Here is a 22,569-nt window from a genome sequence, read left to right on the forward strand (position 1 = left end):
GCACTATTTCCAGTTTCTAGGTGGTTAACTGGGCATAAGAGTCTCATGGACTTTCTTGTCCTGGCTGCATTCAAATATGGTCCTCAGATCTCAGCCTCCTGAGTAGCTAGGATTACAGTCATGAGCTTGGAAATTGTTCCAGGTTTGGGGTGGGTAGACATATATTTACAATTATTGTACTTACCAAGTAATTATAGTGAGTTATTTTGTCAATGTATGGACTCTTGGGGGTTACAATGATATTCAGATATTCTCCAACAAGTGAAGGTTTATAGTTCTCAATCCAATCAATATAAAGATAACTGTGGCTGAGAGATGAATATGAAATTGCTCGGTAATCTTTGCTAGCTTGGTTTTCTTCGGGGAGGTCTGGGGCATCAGTTTTGACCTGAAAAAGAGAATTTCAAAAACACATGTGAACTGGGAGAAATGCTTTTCTGTAAAATGTGTTTTTTAAATTCTTGGCTTTCTACATTTCTAAAATTCACAATGCCAAATATAAAAGGAGGCTAAAAGCCCCATTGCTCCAGTGTTTGTACAGCTGTGGTATCAAGTTCCTTTATAGAGACTATGGAGAATGATGAAGAGGTTCAGGGTGATGTGCAGGAGTCTGATGAAGTGAAGAGAGAAGATGTTTGCTCCCTTTCTGAGATGACAGGAATTGATGGTAGGAGAAAAGAAGTGGCAAGGAAGTAGACCTAATTCTTGAGGACTAGGGACAGAAGTTACGAATGAATATTACAGAGGCAGGCTGGCTTCATTTCATTGTGAAGTAATCAACACAAAGGATTGCTTATAAAACCAGACTGATAGCCAGGCACCAGTGGCTCATGCCTGAAATCCTAGCTACGCAGGAGGCTGAGATCTGAGATCTGAGGAGCTTGGTTCAAAGCCAGTCTGGGCAGGAAAAGCCATGAGACTCTTATCTCCAATGAACCACCAGAAAACTGGAAGTGGCACTGTGCCTCAAGTGGTAGAGCACTAGCCTTGAGCTGAAGAGCTGAGGGACAGCACCCAGGCCTAGAGTTCAAGTCTAACAACCAGCACACACACACACACACACACACACACACACACACACACACACACACACACACACACACACACACATTTGTTTCTAACAAGAGAGAAAAAAGGAGGAGGATGGAGGAGATATTCCTGTCTCCACTCTCTACTTACTATACCTTTTTCTGAAGTGCAGAATGCATTCTAATATGTTCTTACTGATGTAAGCGAGAACAGTTCATTTAAAAACAAAAAAAATGGACAGATTTATTTTCCTCAAAAGCCATTTGATGGATTCACAGATTGTCTCTGGTATCCATTTGTTTTGGATGTGAAAATGATGAAACTAACCACTGGATGCAGGGATGGAATCCACCACATCTGCTTTGCACAGTAGCCAAAGCATACATTCATAAGTACACAGTGTCCTAACAAATACAGCAGGAAGGTTCAACTCACAGAAAACTCCAGCGCCATCACTGCCGACGGGAGGTTAAGCACAAAGGAAGCCACTCCATCACCGAGACTTGTCATGCTCTGCTTCGATTCCAAGTCAGACATCTCTTGGTTTTCATGGACTATTTGTGCGTTCAGAATTACTGGCACCCCTCCGACCAGCTGGTCCAATGAATCCTTCACCTGAACCTGTTTGTGAAAACAATTTAAATTCATTCAATCATGTATCATGCCTTTTGTTTGTTGTTTAGTTTTGTTTATAGGTGCTGGTCCTGGGGCTTGAACTCAGGGCCTGGGTTCTGTCTCTGAGCTTTATTTTCCTTCAAGGCTAATACTACCACCGGAGCCAAAGCTCCACTTCCAGCTTTTTGGTGATGAATTGGAGATAAGAGTCTCATGGACTTTCTGCCTGGGCAGGCTTTGAACTGTGGTCCTGAGACGTCGGTCTCTTGAGTAGCTAGGATTACAGGTGTGAGCCACTGTCACCGGCATCTGTATCATGTCTTTTAATGGATAACAATTCTGAAACATTTTTTTTGCTCCTCATCACCATATTCAGCAAGGTCCCTCAAGCCCCATCTACCTTGATGGAATATGGAATCCCAGGCTTCAAGAAAAGAGGTGTAGCAACCAAATTTAGTTTGTAGGGAGACAGCACATATTTGATGCCAGGAATTTCTGCCTCTTCAGAAAATCCACCTAAGGAAAAGGTTAACATTTTTAGACATCTCCTGCAGTGGAAGGCCTCTATCTTCTCTGTGTCTCTGTGCACTTATTCTTACACTCACACACACACACACACACACACACACACACACACACACACATATATACACACACATATGTATGGTATTCAGTACTGGATAATTGCCTCAACTTTCTGGTCTGCTACCTTAGAAGAACACAATTGAAGGTGAGTGAGGGCCTTAGGAATCACCTGGCTTAACTTATTTTGCAGGAAAAATATTGATCTTTGCATGGTTACATGATTACTTCCAGCTAAATTAGGGGGTTAGTATGAGTCTGAACATATGAATGAAATGACTAATCAAGACATCCTAAAAAATTAGATAGTCTAGCTCATCTCAGAGTAGTCATTAATAAGGATTAAAAACCACTGGAGTGGTGTAGAAAGTATTAGATAAGATATTGAGCATGAAAAGGGAGGTGTAGACTGACCCTGGGGAAGAAGGAGGAGGAGGATCTTGCAGGGAGGAAGAGGAAGGAAAGGAGGGGTAGAGGGTGGGGCAGAAGAAGGGCTAACATATGGCACTGATTACATGCCACTGGCAGTTTAAGGGTTTTGCACAGACTGATTCTTTGGCCTTCACTGTTATCTTGTAAGGAAATACTATTATTGGGCTCTTTTTTAGAAACACATTATCCCCTCTAATTTGAGATTGAATTTCTGAATGTTGCCACTAAAGGGGGCTTAGGAACATTTAGTTCATCTCTATCGTGGCACAGATAAGGAGATTAGAATCATGGGAAATAGAGACAACTTTCTTGGCACAGTATCTCATCAAGCTCTCACACGTGTAATCACATTTTGATTTTGATGTATCCAGATGATTCCTGGATGCTAGATGTTCGAGCAACCCAGCCTGCTGAGCCACTTTGGGCATCTACTGGTTCCCCATCCATGGGCAAACCCAGTTTTGCAGATCAGATAATAGAGACCCAATGGCTTGCCTAATGACTCAAGAGCTCTAATTCCAGCCTTTCATTACTTATAGAAAGTAAAAATTAACCATGAAAGAAGAGGTGAAGGAAATTTAGGGATCAGTTGTACCACTAAAATACAGTCTAAATATCAGACACACACACACACACACACACACACACACACACACACACACACACACACACACACACACACACACACACACACACACACACACACACACCTCTTACCTGTAGATTCTATGACCGTTACAGCAATATAAAGGTACTTATTGTTTAAATCTTCTAAACCGTCATATGACAGTTCTTTAATTGCCATTTCAGAATTGAATGTGACGTGAGCAATCCCATTTATCAACTTTGAAAAAGGGAAACATTTAAGAATTAATTTAGAGAAGAATTACATAAGGAAAAAAATAATAAAGCTGCTTTTTACTAGCCTCTAAAATGGAAGGCAAATGTCAGAGCAATGGTTACCATCACCATTGATACAGAATTACAGATGAAGAGCCTGGGGCACCACATGGTCTTTTTGGTTTCAGCTACAAAGATGCCTTTTTCAACCTCAGGGTCAACCTCCATCACTACAGAGCTCTCTTGTTACTTCTGCCTTAACTGAGATTGGGTTGGATTTTATACTTCATCCTTTTATACATTTAAATACTGATTTAAAAACATACTCAGCTATGACTTGATTTCTTTTCTTTTTGCTTAGAATAAATTAGGATACTCTGTATCTTCTTCAATTAGTTTTTTTTTTTTTTGGGGGGGGGTCCAGTCGTGAGGCCTGAACTCTGGGCCTGAGCACTGTCCCTCAGCTCTTCAGCTCAAGGCTAGCACTCTACCACTTGAGCCACAGCACCACTTCCGGCTTTTTTCTTTTTTTGCTTATGTGATGCTGAGGAATTGAACCCAGGGCTTCAGGCATGCAAGGCAAGTGCTCTACCACTGAGCCAACTTCCCAGCCCTTCAATTAGTTTTTGTCATTTGTTTCACTGGAACTTTTTCCATTTGATGTAGGACATATAATCCTTTTGGTATTCAGTTCTTTTTTAAAAAATATATCTTTAGGTACTGTTATTTGGAATTAATTTTCTAATTATACAGTCTTCTATAAGTTACTCATAGTATACACATGTACCTTATATAATTTCCCTAAAATAAATGAACCACCACTATTGTGTTTACCCAAAATATAGGGGAAAAAACACTAACTGCTGCTTATGGATAATATTGCCACTACTTGCTGTGTATATAAATACTTTTTCATATGTATAGATGACATTTCTTACGTGTTTTATTTTTTTAATATATTTACATTTAAAAAATGAAGAAAAAAATCTCTAGGGGCTGGGCATGTGGCTTGGTGGTAAAGTGCTTACCTAGCATACACAAGGCCCTGGGTTTGATTCATCAATACCACATAAACAACAAATAATAATAATAATTTTTTAATGTTACAAAACAACTATCTTCAAGTAGTGAACAAAGGGGTTCCAATTCAACATGTCCAGTTTATGAGCACAATGCCTCTTGATCAGTCTCACCCCTTTTTTCATTCTCTCCCCATCTCTCCCAGCTCCTCGAGTCACCTGGTTCTATTTTCACATACATACATTAAATATTATGGCTCCAATCTCCCAATCTTCCTCTCTTCATTTGTCTCTCTCTCCCCACTTGACCTCACCCCTCTCCTGACACCTCAGGTTCTAGCTTCCTGGTATTCATTTTGTTATACTGTAAGTTAGCTGTTTGGAGGAGTTACACCATTTGAGTTCTCCCCTGTGTATGCCATATTTTTGTTAATACATTTGTGTATGACTCTGTGGATGTTTATACATGTATTTGTTAATTAGATCTAATTCTCACATGTGAGAGAAAAACATACACCCTTTTTCTCGCTAATCTTGTTTTTTTTTTAATCTAAAACTGTTGGACTTGAAACCAGCCATCTTGAATGATTTATCTGTTTTTAATTTCTATCTTTTGTTTTGTTTTTTTGTGGAGCCTGGGGATCAAATCCAGCAGGGACTCATGCACACTAGCATGGGATCAACCACTGTGCTTTACCTCAAGCCCCAATTTAGCCTCCAATCTCCGTGCCTTGTTTAAAAAGACATTTAACTAGTATATTTTAAATAAGGCATCTTTTAAAAAGCAGAGACTAAATAAATACAATGCAAAATACATCAATATCTAATGGTGAGCCAAAAATGGCCCCAAATCCTGTCATCTATATTATAATACAAAGAAAATGATTGAAGAAAAATGGGGACCAGGGCTCTAACTCTAACACTATTAGCTCTTAACTGGGAGCAAATAACTTTCCCATATTTTCAACATATCTTCTGTTGGAAAGAAAAAAAATACATCACCTGGGGATATATAAGAGAAATGATTTAAACCTACAAGGAACTGAACATAAAGCATGATAGATAAGCAAATAAACCATTATGACAAAGAGAAATCTTTGCCCTTAGCCTCACTGACATTTTGGACAGGATCAGTGTGTGTGTGTGTGTGTGTGTGTGTGTGTGTGTGTGTGTTGTGTTGCTCTGCTCATGGAGCTAGGCAGCAACTCCCTGTCTACCCACTAAAGGCCAGCAAGAGCTTCCATTGACTCTGAATATTGTCAAACATTTATTTGGAGGTTAAAAAAATGATCCCTGGTTGGGAAGCCTTCAAGAAAATATGAAACACATTCTAATAATATAGTTATGACAGTATGAAAATGGAACAAGGTAACTTGAGGGGCTGGGGGGTTGGGGGGGCTGGGGTAGATGGTGGGGGGAGTGATGGAAGGGGTGACACTGATCAAGATGTATTGTATTCATAATCGGACAGGTCGAATGAAATCCCTTTGTACAACTACTTAAAGATACTAAAGTTTGTTTTAAATTACGATAAAAAAGAAAGGCTCAGGCCTGAGAGAATGCCAAGCAAGGGTAGCTAACCCAGTTCGAAGAAGGCAGGGGAGCTATCCTAAAAAAAAAGATTTCAGTGTTTAAAGTGTGAGAAAGCACTGGGCAAAGAAGAGACAGAGGGAACAAGCAAAGATCCCGAGGCAAGAGACTAGGGTGACTGTGAGAACCTGGGGTGTTCATTAGGAAGGAGAGAATGGATGGCATGAGGTCAGCAGGCAAGGAAGGGCGATGCCAAGGTCAATGACCTTTGTCCCAAGGCCAATGGGAAGCAGAAGGAGGATTTTAAGCCTTCACCATACCTATAGAGGCTGTGAGCTTAACTGGAGGGTTTTGAAACACTGTCACAAGCTCATGTTGTCTAGAGCTGCATGACCACGGAGTATCTTACCATTGTACTCTGCATTGCCTTGTGCATCATTTCTTTTTGGTCATCATTTATGTCTTCTCTTAATCCAAAAAAGACATACACTTCCGCCTCATTGACCACTTTATTGTAAAAGTATCTGCCAAATGATTATAAAACTTGTTTTGATAACATGATTGTAGTCATAAGATTTGGATAGCCGGGTGCTGGTGGCTCAGGCCTATAATCCTAGCTACTCGGGAGGCTGAGATCTGAGGATCATGGTTCAAACCAGCCCGGGCAGGAAAGCCCATGAGACTCCTATCTCCAATAAACCACTCAGAAAACTGGAAGTGGAGCTGTGGCTCAAGTGGAAGAGTGCTAGCCTTGAGCTGAAGAGCTGAGGGACAGAGCTCAGGTCCAGAGTTCAAGCTCCACAACCAACCAAAAAAGAAAAGATGCAGATAAAATGTAACACTTGGAAATTACATAAAGCATTCAGTATACCTCCATCCACTATTGTATTTCATCCTTATAAAGGAATCTAGAGTATGGATTTTCTTGTGTCTATGTGCTGGCATTGGGACTTGAACTCTGGATCTGAGGCTGAGGTACTGTCTTTTAGCTTTTTTTACTCAAGCTTTGTGCTCTAACAGTTGAGCTATAGCTTCATTTCTAGCTTTTTTTTTTTTTTTTCTGGCTAATTGGAGATAAGAGTTTCACAGACTTTCCTGCCTGGCTTTGAACCATGATTCTCAGTTCTCCAATTCCTGAGTAGGTAGGACTGCAAGTATAAGTCACCAGCTCCCAGCTTACAGTATGGACTTTGGGGAAGATGGAGCAAGATGGTGTATACCATACCTGAGTCAGGTATGACAAATAAGCTATTTGCATGGTATCTCCCATCAATGCATCCCAAAGTTATAGCAAACTTGGCTAATAAATCATAGGTCATCCTTAGAGTAGGCTTCACCAATGTAGGGAATTGGTTAAATAAAAACAACCCTTCTTACCCTGCTTTTATAGTAATTTCAAAATTCTTAAAGTTCTTGTAGCCAATGAAATTACTTTCTGGTTCTATCAGAACAGAAAAATGTGGCAAGACTACGAATAGAAAGGAAGAGACCACATTACCTATTAACTTTAAAACAACACCCCCACCCACCCCACACCACCACCACCACCACCACCACCACTACCATCATCATCATCATCATCATTATCATTATCATCATCATCATCCAATGTCCCCGGGCATGCTGGAACCAGAGTTTAGGCATTTAGGCAGCCACCGCCACCACCTCCCCAAGGCTCCAACCACTACTTCCAACCTTACCAGGAGGATGCCTCATCTCCATCACAGAGAGATTAGGGATTTGCAAAAGCTCTTAACTCATTCTAGGTTAGCCTTTAATGGTCAGAGTAATTACCATATTCTTTAATTTCAAAGGATGTGGCTGCTGTGGTTGAAAAGTCTTCTTTATATTTAGCTTTAATTGTCCATACACCATATCTAGGGAAGCAACATATTTAAAGTTATAGATCTGAACAAATATCTTTAGTTTACCTAGAGGAGATCTAATCAATTCCCATTTAAAAGAAGTTAGAATACATATGTCGCTTAAGTGACTGTTGTGTGAGTGAGTTTTGGGTTCTGTTTTGTGCCAGTCCTAGGGCTTGAACTCAGGGCTGATTCTTGAGCATTTTTGTGCTCAAAGCTAGCACTCTACCACTTGAGCCACAGTGCCACTTCCAGCTTTGTGGTGGTTCATTGCAGATAAGAGTCTCGTGGACTTTTCCTGCCCAGTCTGGCTTTCTAACTGAGATCCTTGATCCTCAGATCTTAGCCTCCTCCGTAGTAGCCAGGATTACAGGTGTGAGTCACTGGCACCCAGCTGTGTGAGATTTTTTAAGCAAATAGAAATAATCGAGCATTTTAGGAAAGAAGAAAATGTTCTTCATATATTATGTTACTTTCTAGGTATTTTATCTTAACATAGTCATTAGCTTTGACTTGAACTGATTGATGTTAACTTTGGATCTTACTTCATCTTGTATGTTACCATGTTAACATACAATGGAAATCTGCAATATAATAAAAGATGTACAAGATGGTCTCTAGAAACATGCAATGCAAGTCAAGCCTGTCCAATGATAACATTCATATCTCATATAAATGAAAAGATGGCTGGAGGCAATGGACGACTTATTTAAAGAAGTAAAGACCAGTTTATTTAACAACTTCTACTCAAAAATATTTATTGATTGTATGCATTATCCTGCCCATGTAATTGTAGCCCCTCTGTACAGTATGTTCTCAAATAAAATAAAATAAAATTTAAAAAAAAATTTATTGACTACTAAGAGTAATCATTAGATATAAAAAAAACTTGAACAAAGCCAGGCAATGGTAGCTTATACCTGTAAATCCTAGCTACTCAGGAGGCTGAGATCTGAGGATCAAAGTTTGAAACCAGACCAGGCAGAAGTCTGTGAGATTCTTATTCCATTGACCAGAAAATACTGGAAGTAGAGCTGTGGCTCAAGTGTTAGAGCAACAACTAACCTTGAGCAAAAAAGCCAAGTGAAAGTACAAGGCCCTGAGTTCAAGCTCATACACACACACACATCCCACAACTTGAAAATAACACAAGAGTTATAGTGTTCATAGAGTTAATTGTCCATGTGAGTTCAAATCCTCACTTTTCTCTTTTCTACTAGGTTTTAAGGTGGGGAAATTAATATAAGTTGCAAATTGAGAAACAATTATGTAGATTGGTTATATAGCCATAAATATTAATATTATGGCTATCATTATCATAGCAATTCAGCTAATGTTTACCAAATACGTATTGTACTCAAGTACTAACATAGTAAGAAATAGAAGAAAAAAAGGATTTTGCCCTTAAGGAGTTTAAAATCAAGAGGGGAATAAAAACAAACAAATAATTATAGATTAGATAAATGTCACAAAGAAAATATAAAGAGAGAGAAAGAGACAGAGACAGAGAGAAAGGCAGAGAGAGAGAGAGAGAGAGAGAGAGAGAGAGAGAGAGAGAGAGAGAGCGCATCCAGTGAGTGTCTTTGCAAAGTCAACCTTTCCCTAAAGGTGAGAAGAAGCTAGCTTTATGAGAAAACAGCATGTGCAAAGGTGCTGAGGTGGGAAAGCACTGATCGTGAATGACTCGCATGGCTGATATGTAATCCTCAATCCTGGGGCAAGGGGCACAAAATAGGGCTAGAGAGAAATGATAATAGCAATAAAATAACAAGTTCAGTTCTGCTCTATAAAGCACAGAGTATTTCCACAAAAGTATACAATGTAAAAATGATCCAAATGACTTAACTCACAATTTCAATAGAAAATTCTCAGAAAACTTTAATACAATGGATTCACTACAAGCTATCCTGTATTAGGGACAGAAAAGATGATCATAAGACATACCTTCCTCTGTGGTAGTCTATACAGACAAAACCCACAGGGCTGTGTTTTTTTTGTTTTTTGTTTTGTTTTGTTTGTTTGTTTGTTTTGGGTCCAGTCATGGGGCCTGAACTCTGGGCCTGGGTTCTGTCCCTTAGCTCTTCAGCTCAAGGCTAGCGCTCTACAACTTGAGCCACAGCGCCACTTCCAGCTTTTTTTTTTTTCTTTTTGCTTATATGGTACTAAGGAATCAAATCCAGGGCATCAGGCATGCAAAGCAAGCGCTCTACCACTGAGCCACTTTCCCAGCCCAGGGCTGTGTTTTTTTTAAATAATATTAAATAGCTAGACTATTTGAGCCTTTCAGAAACAAGAGATGACGATTTGGATGAAAAAGAAGAAAAACGTCCAAGGACTATTTTTTCTCTTCCCAATTTTTCTATTTGTAGACATAATGAGCAAAGCATATGGGGTCTTCCTATATTGCCCAAGCTGCCTCTGAACTATTGAGCTCCTCTTGCTTCTGCCTCCTGAGAGTCTGGGAGTACAGGCAAGTGGTGCTGGGCTCTTGGATGTTTTTTGTTGTTGTTGTTTGCTGGGCGGGGGTGAGGGGGGTTCGATGGTGAAGGGAATCTTATTTCTCAGTAGACGGGGAAAGCAGTAAACAAATGAAGGGAAGCGGGGAGGGGGTGTGTGTGGAAGGAATGTGTGAAGAATTCCACGTATATCCTACACAATTAAAAAGAGTGAGAGAAGGGGTGGGTAGGGGAGGGATGGGTGAGAATGTTGAAAGGGGGGACATTGATCAAGACATATTGCATTAACAAAACTCTTTGTTAAATGGCAACTCCTTTGTAGAACTACTTAAAGATAATTTTTTTAAGAAGGAAAAAATTTTTAAAGGAATCAAAGGCATATCACGCTTGTGGTATATTTTGTCAATGCTAGGTGGTGCCACAGGACTGTATATTTTACTTCAACATTCAAGTTCCACATAGGCTGTTTACAGACAACTTATATTAACAAGTGTTTTTACATACTTGGGATTGGGAGGAATCTTGAAGTCAGGAAAAGAGATAATTCCAGTATAATCATTTTCTTCAACCACATCAACTTTTGATCCCTCAGGATCCTTTGAATAAAACACAAACATCCTAGAATAACAAACTTCTTAAAATTATTTTAAAAGAAGATGAAGAAATAAGAAAGAATAATGGAGGATGAGTTTGGTCCAAGTATATTATATTCATGGACATCAATATCATAATTGAAACTCTTTCACACATCTAATATATTCCAACAAAAAAGAATACTATGAACTACATCCTTTTTTAAATATTCTAATAAAAAAGCTTCTACTTATGTTCCATTAATTCTTTTTTTTTTTCTTTTGGTGAGTCGTGGGGCCTAAACTCTGGGCCTGGGTGCTGTCTCTCAGCTCTTCAGCTCAAGAAGAGCTCTACCACTTGAGCCACAACACCACTTCTGGCTTTTTCTGCTTATGTGGTGCTGAGGAATCAAACCCAGGGCCTCAGGCATGCGAGGCAAGCACTCTACCACTGAGCCACTTTCCCAGCCTTTCCATTAATTCTTGATGGCACTGCTTTAACAAAAGAAACAGCTAAGGAAGAACTTAAATGATTTTGTTCAAAATCCTTCAACATGTTGAGCTTAATTTTACATGATCAATTTATATATGTGTATTATATAGATATGCATCTGTAATATACCCAGAGTAGATGCTAATAACTCATTTGTGGGTCACGGAATGGTTCAAGTGAGCTGTGAGGACAGACTTGTGAAATGAGAACTATTGTCTTTAAAAAAAAAAGAGTTAAAATATCATTTAAATAAATGAAAGAATACTTACGATGAAAGTTAGAACAGTTTCTCTTTTGGCTGGCTTAAAATCATCATTCAGTGAGTAAACTCTAACCTTAACTGTAAAAAATAATTTGATAGAATTAAAAACTCTGCTCAACAGTAGTATTCTGATAAACTTTTTAACAATCATGACATAGATAAATCTCATTTTAAAAACCCGATAGGGGGGCTGCGAAGGTGGCTCAGTGGTAGAGCGCTTGCCTTGCATGCTTGAGGCCCTGGGTTGGATTCCTCAGCATCACATAAGCAGAAAAAAAGAAAAGCTGGAAGTGGCACTGTGGCACAAGTGGTAGAGCGCTAGCCTTGAGCTAAAAAGCTGAGGGACAGTGCCCAGGCCCAGAGTTCTGGCCCCACGACCAGACCCCGCCCGCCCCCCCCCCCCAAAAAAAAAAACCAACAGGCAATACATACACAAAAAAGTATATTTAAAATAAAATGATAGTTAAGACATAAAATTCTTTCATTTTATAAAGAATCTTCAGAGTTTTTTTTTTTTAAAGATCAGCTTTTTTGAGTGAATGTAAAGTGAAGCTCACTTTACTAAATAAAATTACATGTAACATTTTGGGAACAGCCCACAGTATGAAATCAGTTAAAAATTAGTCCCTTAATTATCAAGACTTCTGTGGTAGCAAAAAAGGGAACCAGGTGTTTCTAGGAGAGCATAAGAATACTGTTGTATATTAGGGCCGAAGATTGTAATGAAACTGGGACCCTGATGTAGCCATGATACATACACTCAAACTTAAGTAAACCAATAAGGCTCCTAAATTTAGTGCAAAAGGCAAATTCAAATAGTATAGTTTTAGTTATTGAGCCACATGTTACAATTGTTCTCCCATTATTAAAAGGACTATGGCAGGAGCCAATGGTTCATTTCCTTCCATTTCTCTCTGCCAATAGACTTCTATTCATTCAGCAAAAGGCTCTGTTTAGTTGCCTTATTTATTTATTTATTTATTTATTTATTTATTTATTTACTTACTTACTTACTTACTTACTTACTTATTTACTTATTTGTTTATTGTTTTTATAAAGGTGATGTACAGAAGTGTTACAATTACACAAGTCAGGTAAAGAGTAAATTTCTTTTTAGACAGTGTCACCCCTTCCCTAGCTCTCGCACAGTTTTTCCCTCCCATTCCTACCACAAGGTCTATAGTTCATTTTCCACATAGTGTCTAGTGAGTACCACTACTGCATTTGTTCAGCCTTTGTCCCTCTATTTCTTCACTCGCCCTAGCCCTCCCCCAAGCAGATACAAGATGGAACGCTTCACGAATCTGTTTCTCATCCTTGCACAGGTGCCATGCTAATCTTCTCTGTATGGTTCCAATTTTTAGTACACGTGCTGCTGAAGCAAGACTCTGTTTAGTTTTCAATTCATGGCCCATTGATTGAATTCCTTCCAAAGACTTTGTCGTTCCTTTAGGGTTTTGTTGATGCTCAGTGATTTCATGGCCAGAACAAATAATAAAACAAGGAACACAGAAAGCCCAATCCCTTTTAGAGGATCAGCATCATGCAAAGCTCTACAAGATGCCCCAGGAAAGCACAAGATAACACAACAACGCACTCAGTAAATCTCCACATTCTGCTCTTCCCCTCCCCTCCTGTGTCTGTCACCCACCTCAATCAAATCCTCCCTCCCATCTATCTACACATACACCCAGTCCAGGCCTGAGAGCCGGTGGATAATTTCAGAGACTGTATACAGCAAAAGTAAAACCCTGGAGTTCCAAAGCTTAGTTTCACTGTGGTCTTCTATATCCAATGGTGACCTTGAGCCAGACAAGTAATTCCCTTAAACTTTAGTTCAGTCATGAATGAGAAACAACATTTTCTCCTTCTAGTGTTCTCCTGAGAAGATAGCAGAGCCGGGCCTGGTGGTTCATACCTGTAATCATAGCTAATCACTAGGCTGAGATCTAAGGATTGTGATTCAAAGCCAGCCAGGGCAGGAAAGTCTGTAAGACTCTTATTTCCAATTAACTACCAGAAAACTGGAAGTGGTGCTGTGTCTCACAGTGGTAGAATGCTAGCCTTGAACATAAGAGCCTAGCGACAGCACCCAGGCGCCGAGTTCAAGCCCTGTGAGCTATTAAAAAAAAAAAAAAAAAAGATAGTAGCTTTGCATAGCCCAGTATATAATAAATAAGCAAAAACTAAAATAAAATTATTATTTCAATGACTACTACGTGTCTTGTTCCTAATCCAGTTTGTGATTAGGTCAGAACATTAATCTTGTTTTCATAGTACTGATGTGTCAGAGCAAGATCAATAAAAGTTTTAGAACAAGACATGACTTGGTTTTCAAACAGTGTTGATTGCCTTCTGTATTCTTGGCAGTGAAATATATGTGGGTGGGGAAAAAAATCAGCCATGGGTAGATTTTAAGGGACTAGAGGGCAACAGTCTATGTGGAATTCTAGGGGTAGAAAATGCAAAGCTGTAGTCTTAATTCTATCTGCTTCTTGCTTAAGTCCTACTATATGTTCAAAAAGCTCTTTTTTTTCCCCTTGGAAATAACTAATAGGATAGATTAGTAATAGTTGATTTTGTAGCTTATTTAGAAATCAAACTCATATTTGAAAGCATAGAAGTTATTAAAGAATTTCATCTGTTTTAAAAGCAAGATGGAAATCTGTTCACAGTCAATTTCAGTTGTTAAAAAGTCCTACAATAAATATAGTGTTGATTTTCCCACAAAGAAAGAAATACCTTATACTCTACCTGACTGATGGGGAGTGTATACGGGTTTGTCTGTTTGAATGAAGAGAAACCCATTGTCATGGGTTACTGGAATTTTCTTTGATTTTGAAAAATGCTTCGATATCACTTCCAGGTACACATGTGAATCTGAGATTTGTTCTCTAGACAGTTGTTTGGGTTGTATCTGTAAAGAGAATGTTGGTGGAAAAGGAATATAATTCTGACGTTATAAAACATGTTGATTTCCTAAAAACCACACCAACACGTAGCGAGTATCTGCTAGGTAAAGTTTTCAACAAATCCTGTTTTTGTTTTCAACAAATTCTGGACTCTCTCCTCTGCCCAACAAATTCTTGACTCCTCTGCCCTCCCTTGACAATAACATTAATGAGACATCTGTCTCCCACAGTAAGGAAAGAAATGAAGGATCTGGCTCTCATTGGAACAAAAGTGTGTGTGTGTGTGTGTGTGTGTGTGTGTGTGTGTGTGTGTGTGTGTGTGTGAGTGAGTGAGAGAGAGAGAGAGAGAGAGAGAGAGAGAGAGAGAGAGAGAAAGCATTTAAAAAGTCACTCTGGGAGCTGAGACAAGAGTACTCCAAATTCTAGGATAGTGCCAATTACACAGTGAGATCCTGTTTCAAAAACCAAAAACAAAATCAAAAACAGGAGAAAAAAAACCAGAAAGGCTGACATTATCCAAAAAGAAATATACTCATACCTGGCTTACGTAACTGTAATCCCTCTATATATCACCTTTATAATAATAAGGAAAGAAAAAAGAAAAAAAATTTTAAAAAGAACACCAACCAACCCAAACAAATAAAGAGTGGTTCAGAGACCACCCAAATTCCTTCAGTGTCTAAAATCATAAACTTCAGCTTTAAGCAATTGAAAATCTTTTTGTTTCCTAATATTTTCATCTGCTTAATTAAACCACTGCCAAAAACTCATAAGAAACCTTGCCTTCACTCAGGCAGCCAGTTAATCTGCCTTCTCCATTCTCCATATTCAAGCAACCTCTGGACGGAGGTGTTAAATTTTGTATTAAATCACACCCTTCTGCTCCCCCAGAGTAGAGGTGTACGCTCAAACTTGTGCATGTAAATTGCAATTTAACCCCATTTACATTCTGTAGCAAGTGAATTTCATACATTAGCATAGGCAATAAAAGCAAAACAAGGGTTACTATGAAAATTTAAGCTCAAGGAAACACAAGGTGAGAGTCATTATCATCAAGTCACAAAGTATGTGATTAGTATTAGAGAAATTTGGAAAAGATCTTTAGATTTTCTGTACTCAGGTTGGTTTGCAAGTATCCAAAAGACCAAGTTCAGACCAGCAACAAGTTGTTAAAGCTGTAATACATACACCACAGTGGCTCAGCATCAAACAACTGAGACAATACTTTATAATAAAATGAAATTAAATGCTTAAGACATGTATCAACATTTGTGATCTTCCCACTCTGTTGGCTTTTTCAATTAACCATCTGGAACTTTCTGTGTCAATGGAAATGTTCTAGGACTGTGCTGTCCAATATGGCAGCCACAGGTCACCTGGTTACCTGAGCACTTGGTGCTAACCTGAGAATGAGGAAGTCAATGTTGAGTTTCAGTTTCGCTTGTTTGATCTAAATTTAAAGGTCAATGTCCACAAGGGGGACTCATGATTACCTTGCACATAACTAGGTAAGATTTATTTACTGCAAATAACACTTTGGGAAAATGAATTTTAACATTTAATAAACCCAGGTGAGTGTATTTGTTAAGAGATGAGAACATTTTTACTATCAAAAGCTACTTGGGAGGCCAAGATTGAAAGATAGCAGTTCATGGCCAGCCTGGGCAAAAATCGGTTTGTGGGCCTCCATCTTGACCAATGTTCAGACATAGGGTGGCATGTACTTGTTATATGAAGTGTGGGGGAAACACAGTGGCTAGTCGTAATGGCATGGGCCTGTCACCTCAATGATATGAGAAAGCACAGATAGGAGACTCACAGTACAAGATGGCCCAGGCATAAGTCAGAGCCAATCTTAAAATTAACTAACAGAAAAAGTATTGGTGGAGTGGCTCAAGTGCTGGAGCCGTTGGCAAGTGAGTGGTCCTGAGCTCAAAGCCCAGTACTATTTTTTTTAAAGCCTATTGAGAGAAGGATTTTGGTTAGAATTTATTTAAATCAATGTTTCTCAAACACAAGTAATGTATACACTTCATTATCTGTTTATTTATTTTTGGTACCAACCCTGAGGCTTTCACTCTGGGGACTGGGAGCTGTCCCTGGGCTTTTTTGCTCAAAGCTAGCACTCTACCTACCACTTGAGCCAGAGCTCCACTTCCAGCAGTTTTAATGGTTAATTGGAGATAAGAGTCTCACACTTCCCTGCATGGGCTGACTTCCTATCGAAATCTTCAAATCTCAGCTTCTTGAGTAGCTAGGATTACAGGCATAAATCACTAGCACCCAGCATTATACCTCCCTCTTAAAAGAATTCAAAAATTACAGAAATTTCTCAGGGTTCACAACTTTTTATAATATATTATACTTTGTCTCAACTATGTGCAAACCTAAAATTAGATATAAATTTATGCTTATGCTATTTAGATATTTTAAAAATAAAAATAGACATAAAACAAATTCAAAAGAATACAAAAAACAATTATTCTAATCTTAAATTCTCTATGAAATTTCAATTGATAATTTTTTAAATCAAGAAATCACTTTGGAGAAACACAGGTCTGAATGAACCCCTAGAGTCTCTGTACATATGTACAGAAATATGCACACATTTACAAAAATAGTTACAGACATACCCTACAAATGTAAAGAAAATGAAAGGTAAATACATACTGTTAGGATGGCAGAGTTTTGGAATTTATTTTCAGGGGATAAGGTAACAGAGCCTGAAGCATAAGTAAATGTTTTATCAGGATAACTTTTTATAGAAATTACTGCCTCAAATGCCTCCATGTACCCATAGACTTGAATCACGACATTTTCAGATGCACCAACTCGCAGAACTTTGGGTACAGATATGACATAGCTGTAGAATAGAAAAACAAAATATTTATCAATTTAATATTGCCTATCTTCTTTTTTTTGGGGGGGGGTCTGGTCGAGGGGCATTGTCCCTCAGCTCTTCAGCTCAAGGCTAGCGCTCTACCACTTGAGCCACAGCGCCACTTCCGGCTTTTTTCTTTTTGCTTATGTGGTGCTGAGGAATCAAACCCAGGGCTTCAGGCATGCAAGGCAAGCGCTCTACCACTGAGCCACCTTCCCAGCCCCTGCCTATCTTCTTAAGTATCTATTTTTCCTCTAGTTTGAGATTTGATTTAAAATAGACATACTTCAGTCTAAAAATATGACAACAAATTTTATTTTGTGATCTCTGATAATTTCAGCATTGTTTCCAAGAAAAAGTAGCTTACAATTAAGATCTGAAAAGCCAAGTTGGATTTGAGTTTACATTTAGAGTGGTAAGAATAGCATTTGCTTTATATTACTGCTGCAAAGAATAACCTAATGTGTTGACTTGAAAAGATCAATGGAATTGTTATCCTCTTCTTTTTTCTTTTTTTTTTTTTTTTTGGTCAGTTATGGGGACTGAACACTGGGTCTGGGCGCTGTCCCTCAGCTCTTCAACTCAAGGCTAGCACTCTACCACTTGAGCCATAGTACCACTTCTGTTTTTTTCTGCTTATGTGGTGCTGAGGAATCGAACCCAGGGCCTCATGCATACAAGGCAAGCACTATACCATGGAGCCACCACCTTCCCAGCCCCTCTTCTTTCTTTTTCTTCCCCCTTTCTTTCTCCAGTGATGAAAATAAAAGTAACATTCAATATCATGTCTGACATCTGCTGGGAGAGATGGAGGAGAATGATGAAAGGGGTGAATTGATTAAGATGCTTTGTGCTCATAAACTGAGGTGTTGAATCAAAAGCCTTTTTTATAACTACTAAAATATGAAACAAACACAAAAGAAGTGAAATCAAACATCGTAGAACAACACTTTCAACAGCTGTCCTAAATCAGACATATTAAAATGGAAGAGAGGAAGGAAGAAGGAGGGAGGGGGAGAGGAAGAAGAAAGGAAAGAACGAAGAAAGGAAGGTAGGAAGGAAGGCAAGAAAGAAAGAAGGAAGGAAGGGAGGGAGGGAGGAAGAAAGGAAGGGAGAGAGGGAAGAAAGGAGTAAAGGAGGGCTGGGAAGGCTCAGTGGTAGAGCGCTTGCCTTGCATGCATGAGGCCCTGGGTTCGATTCCTCAGCACCACATAAACAGAAAAAGCCAGAAGTGGCGCTGTGGTTCAAGGCTAGAACACTAGCCTTGAGCTGAAGAGCTGAGGGACAGTGCCTAGGCCCAGAGTTCAGGGCCCATGACTGGCAAAAAAAAAGAAAGAAAGAAAGAAAGAAAGAAAGAAAGAAAGAAAGAAAGAAAGAAAGAAAGAAAGAAAGAAAGAAAAGAAAAGAAAGGAGTAAAGGAGGGAAGTAGGGAAGAAATAATAAAGAAAGAAAAAAGAGAGGAAGGAAAGGAGGAAGGGAGGAAAGAGGGAGGGGAAAGGGAGGGGGAAGGGAGGGAAAAAGGAAAATATTTGATTAGATAATAGCCAGTTACTTTTCAGTATTAAAACATTTTTAGAAATCATTTGTAAGATAAAATTTAAAATGCACAAGATTTCAATAACACCAAAAACTGTGAAGAATCAACTTATAAATTTGGAAATAATGACAATAGATTTTCAAAGCTATTTGAACTGTGGTGAGATTCATGAAAGCCACCAAGAAAAATGAAGCAGCAAATACAAATAAGCTATCAATGCCAACGAAGTTTAAATATACTTTGTAACTTATTGAATAGAAACTGGAATAAATGTGTGAAGTTTTGCAAATAACAATTTCATAAAAGCTGTGGGGAGGAAAGGGATAGTAGGAGAAAAACAAAGGAGGAGGTAACAGCGCTCAAGAAGAAATGTACTCATTACCTTACTCATGTAATTGTAACCCCTCTGTACAGCATCTTTACAATAAAATAATTTTTTAAAGAAGCTGTCCCATTTTTCACCATTCACCAAATCAAAATGCTTCCATGGCTTTCTTATTTAGAGATGAATCTATTCATTTGGGCAAAGCTATTTCTGTTGAGTTTACTTTTTCACGTATTATAACTAACATGCGTCATAAAATGTAGATGGGTTGCTTTTACTTACGTTTGTTCCTGTCCCCAACTTTTCTCCAAGAAGATTAATAAACAAAATATCTCCCAAAGGACCATGGCGGAAGGTGGTATAAAACCATGGGCAGAAAACCTTGAAGCTACTTTTCTTTTAAATAAACTTAAGCTTGAAGAATTTGGATAAATTTGTTCTCTGGTTAATTATTAATGACAGAAAGATATCTAAGCAAGAAAACCAAAATCGGAACTCAAACACACTTTTGTGTCCATAAATAAAGACAGGAATTATTTTATAGGCGTTTACATCTGAGAGACTTATTTCTCCTTTTCCCTCTTCATTCTCCTTTTCCCCTCTCCTCTCCTTTCCCTTCCCCTCCCCTATCATCTCCCTCCTTCTCCTTCCTTTCCTTCTTTCATTCCTTTCTTCCCTTCCTTCCTTCCTTTCTTTTTTTTTCTTTCACTCTCTATTTCTTTCCTTCATTCTGAGGCCTGGACATATGGCCTGTACATACTTTGTCAGCAATATACTGCTGAGACATTTTCTTAATCCCTCAAAAACATTTAATTTTACTAATACAAATAATAAAAGTATTCTAAAGAGTTTTTCTCCCTGTAGAATGGCTCAACCCTAGAAACCAGAAAGTTGAATTGCCTCTGACCTTTCTTCTCCAGACAAGGGCATTTGCTCTGAGGTGTTCTCTTTGAGCATGGTTTTGAGCATGAAAAAAAACATATTTTCCAATATCTATTAATTTAATACCATTCAAAGTTTGCATTGTTTCAGACATGGAGCATGTTTTTAAAGTCATTCATTTCAGAGAGGATTTTTGATCATTTTAATGTAAGAGCACTAGATGAACAAAATTTCCCATGATGATGGAGTCTTGTTAATAATTTATAAATAAAAAATAATAATTTATAAATAATAAAAATTTATCTTAAAGATTTGTAATTAAATTTATTCTTTCATCACCAACTTTTTCCTTATATCTTTCTTTTATGAGTTCTCTTCTCTACCTTAGTATGTAACGTATATTCTATTTTAAAGTAATAAATTAGATGTCAATAAATGTTAATAAACCATGTTTGTACAAATCAGATGTTTATGGTCACATTGGCATTTCTTTCTTTCTTTCTTTTTTTTTTTTTTTGTTGTTATTGTGGGCCCTGAACTCTGGGCCTGGGCACTGTCCCTCAGCTCTTCAGCTCAAGGCTAACACTTTACCACTTGAGCCACAGCACCACTTCTGGCTTTTTCTGCTTATGTGGTGCTGAAGAATTGAATCCAGGGCCTCATGCATGCAAGGCAAGCACTCTACCACTGAACTACCTTCCCAGCCCTCACATTGGCATTTCTTGCTTTGAGTTAACCAGGTCCTGAATTTATTACAGGGAAGTAAGGAACACAAAACAAAATTGGATATATATTACTTTCACTAAATGTATCTTTTACATATAACATTGAAGTGGAAAAAGTCTGCCACTGTGTTGCCTGGCCATCTAGCCTACTTATTCTAAAACAAAATCTGTAGAATGATTAAGCTGGGTTGTGAAAGATGGGTGAAATTAAAACAAACAAAGTTCTTTTGCCATCATTTTCGGGAAAAGAAACTAGAGAGAGCAAGAAACCTAAGTAATACTTGAATTTCAAGTGCAAAAAAGCCCAGTTGTCAGGGGCTGGGAAGGTGGCTCAGTGGTAGAGCACTTGCCTTGCATGCATGAGGCTCTGGGTTTAACTCCTCCGTACCACATAAGCAGAAAAGGCTGGAACTGGCACTGTGGCTAGAGCACTAGCCTTGAGCTGAAGAGCTGAGGGACAGTGCCCAGGCCCAGAGTTCAGGCCCCACAACCAGCAAAAAAAAAAAAACCCAGTTGTCTTGTAGGGTAAATACTAATGAATGGTATTTTCAAACTATTAACATTATTTATCTGCTGGGAAATGTTTGAAGGACTATTGATCTCAAAAGTCCTCAAAAGAGCTGAAGTTTATTGGTTCTCAACTTAAAAATTCTGTTTTCCCAATGTCACTCAAAGGTGTGTTTTTCTTCATCTTTGAAAAGTCTTTTAATTTTTTTTTTACTTTTATATTTTTATATTATTTATTTTTTTGGGGGGGGGGTCTGGTCGTGGGGCCTGAACTCTGGGCCTGCGCACTGTCCCTCAGCTCTTCAGCTCAAGGCTAGCGCTCTACCACTTGAGCCACAGTGCCACTTCCAGCTTTTTTCTTTTTGCTTATGTGGTGCTGAGGAATCAAACCCAGGGCCTCATGCATGCAAGGCAAGCGCTCTACCACTGAGCCACCTTCCCAGCCCCTTAATTTTTTTAAATACAAATGCTGCATTTCTAAAGGAGAAGACACTCAGGTCTGACAGAAATTTTCATGGTCCCTGTCCCTGAATGTTTTTGCTCTACCACTCTGAGCCACAGCACTGCTTCCAGTTTTCTGATGGTTACTTGGAGATATGAGTCTCATGGACTTTCCTGCCTAGTCTGGCTTCAAATCATGATCCTCAGATCTCTGTCTCCTGAGTAGTTAGGATTACAAGCATGAGCCACTGGTACCCAGCTAGTATATGACTTTTATTTGGAAACAACTTGGAGGCAAGCAATAGTAATGGGTCATAAATTTAGAAATCAAAAAAGTAATATCTTGTAAGTTTTTGTTTTCATATATTTAACTTCAGATGCCTCCTGCATGAACAGCATAGAAAAGATATGGCTCTTAATTGCTCCATTTAATTTTCATGAACTTCTTCTAAGTAGTGTACAGGCTACCAGACAAACAAGGGCCCTCTCCTTAGAATTAAATCATTCTAAATTGAAGCTTGAAAAATCATGGAAGTTATTTTGTCCATAAGTGGTAGGCAGCCCCTGGGGTGATTCTGAGGACCACACAACATTTCTCCTTCAGTCTGCTTTTGGGATCAAGTCCCTAGTCTCAGGCCTTACATTATTCTTATGAACTTTATTT

The 22,569-nt window shown here is 38.6% G+C and overlaps 1 protein-coding gene and 1 non-coding gene across 2 annotated transcripts in view; both read right to left on the reverse strand.

Annotated features, from left to right (window-relative positions):
• The window catches only part of C5 (complement C5), an 81,786-nt gene extending 62,054 nt beyond the window's left edge, over window positions 1–19,732 (reverse strand). The window contains exons 1-12 of the mRNA XM_070012725.1: window positions 19,633–19,732; window positions 17,278–17,470; window positions 14,450–14,612; window positions 11,703–11,773; window positions 10,873–10,964; window positions 7,842–7,924; window positions 7,425–7,515; window positions 6,457–6,571; window positions 3,376–3,502; window positions 2,045–2,160; window positions 1,465–1,650; window positions 185–388 (exon numbers count right to left, since the gene is read on the reverse strand). Coding sequence (XP_069868826.1) covers window positions 185–388; window positions 1,465–1,650; window positions 2,045–2,160; window positions 3,376–3,502; window positions 6,457–6,571; window positions 7,425–7,515; window positions 7,842–7,924; window positions 10,873–10,964; window positions 11,703–11,773; window positions 14,450–14,612; window positions 17,278–17,470; window positions 19,633–19,697 — 1,506 coding nt within the window. The 5' untranslated portion in view covers window positions 19,698–19,732. The remainder of the gene's footprint in view (window positions 1–184; window positions 389–1,464; window positions 1,651–2,044; window positions 2,161–3,375; window positions 3,503–6,456; window positions 6,572–7,424; window positions 7,516–7,841; window positions 7,925–10,872; window positions 10,965–11,702; window positions 11,774–14,449; window positions 14,613–17,277; window positions 17,471–19,632) is intronic.
• Window positions 12,976–13,079, reverse strand: LOC138822402 (U6 spliceosomal RNA). Its single transcript, XR_011370436.1, has one exon. It is a non-coding gene; the product is annotated as a U6 spliceosomal RNA (small nuclear RNA).
• Window positions 19,733–22,569: the final 2,837 nt, after the last annotated feature.

Source organism: Dipodomys merriami, unplaced genomic scaffold (assembly GCF_024711535.1).
Source record: "Dipodomys merriami isolate MVZ:Mamm:240054 unplaced genomic scaffold, mDipMer1.0.p SCAF_11, whole genome shotgun sequence".
Classification (NCBI taxonomy): domain Eukaryota; kingdom Metazoa; phylum Chordata; class Mammalia; order Rodentia; family Heteromyidae; genus Dipodomys; species Dipodomys merriami.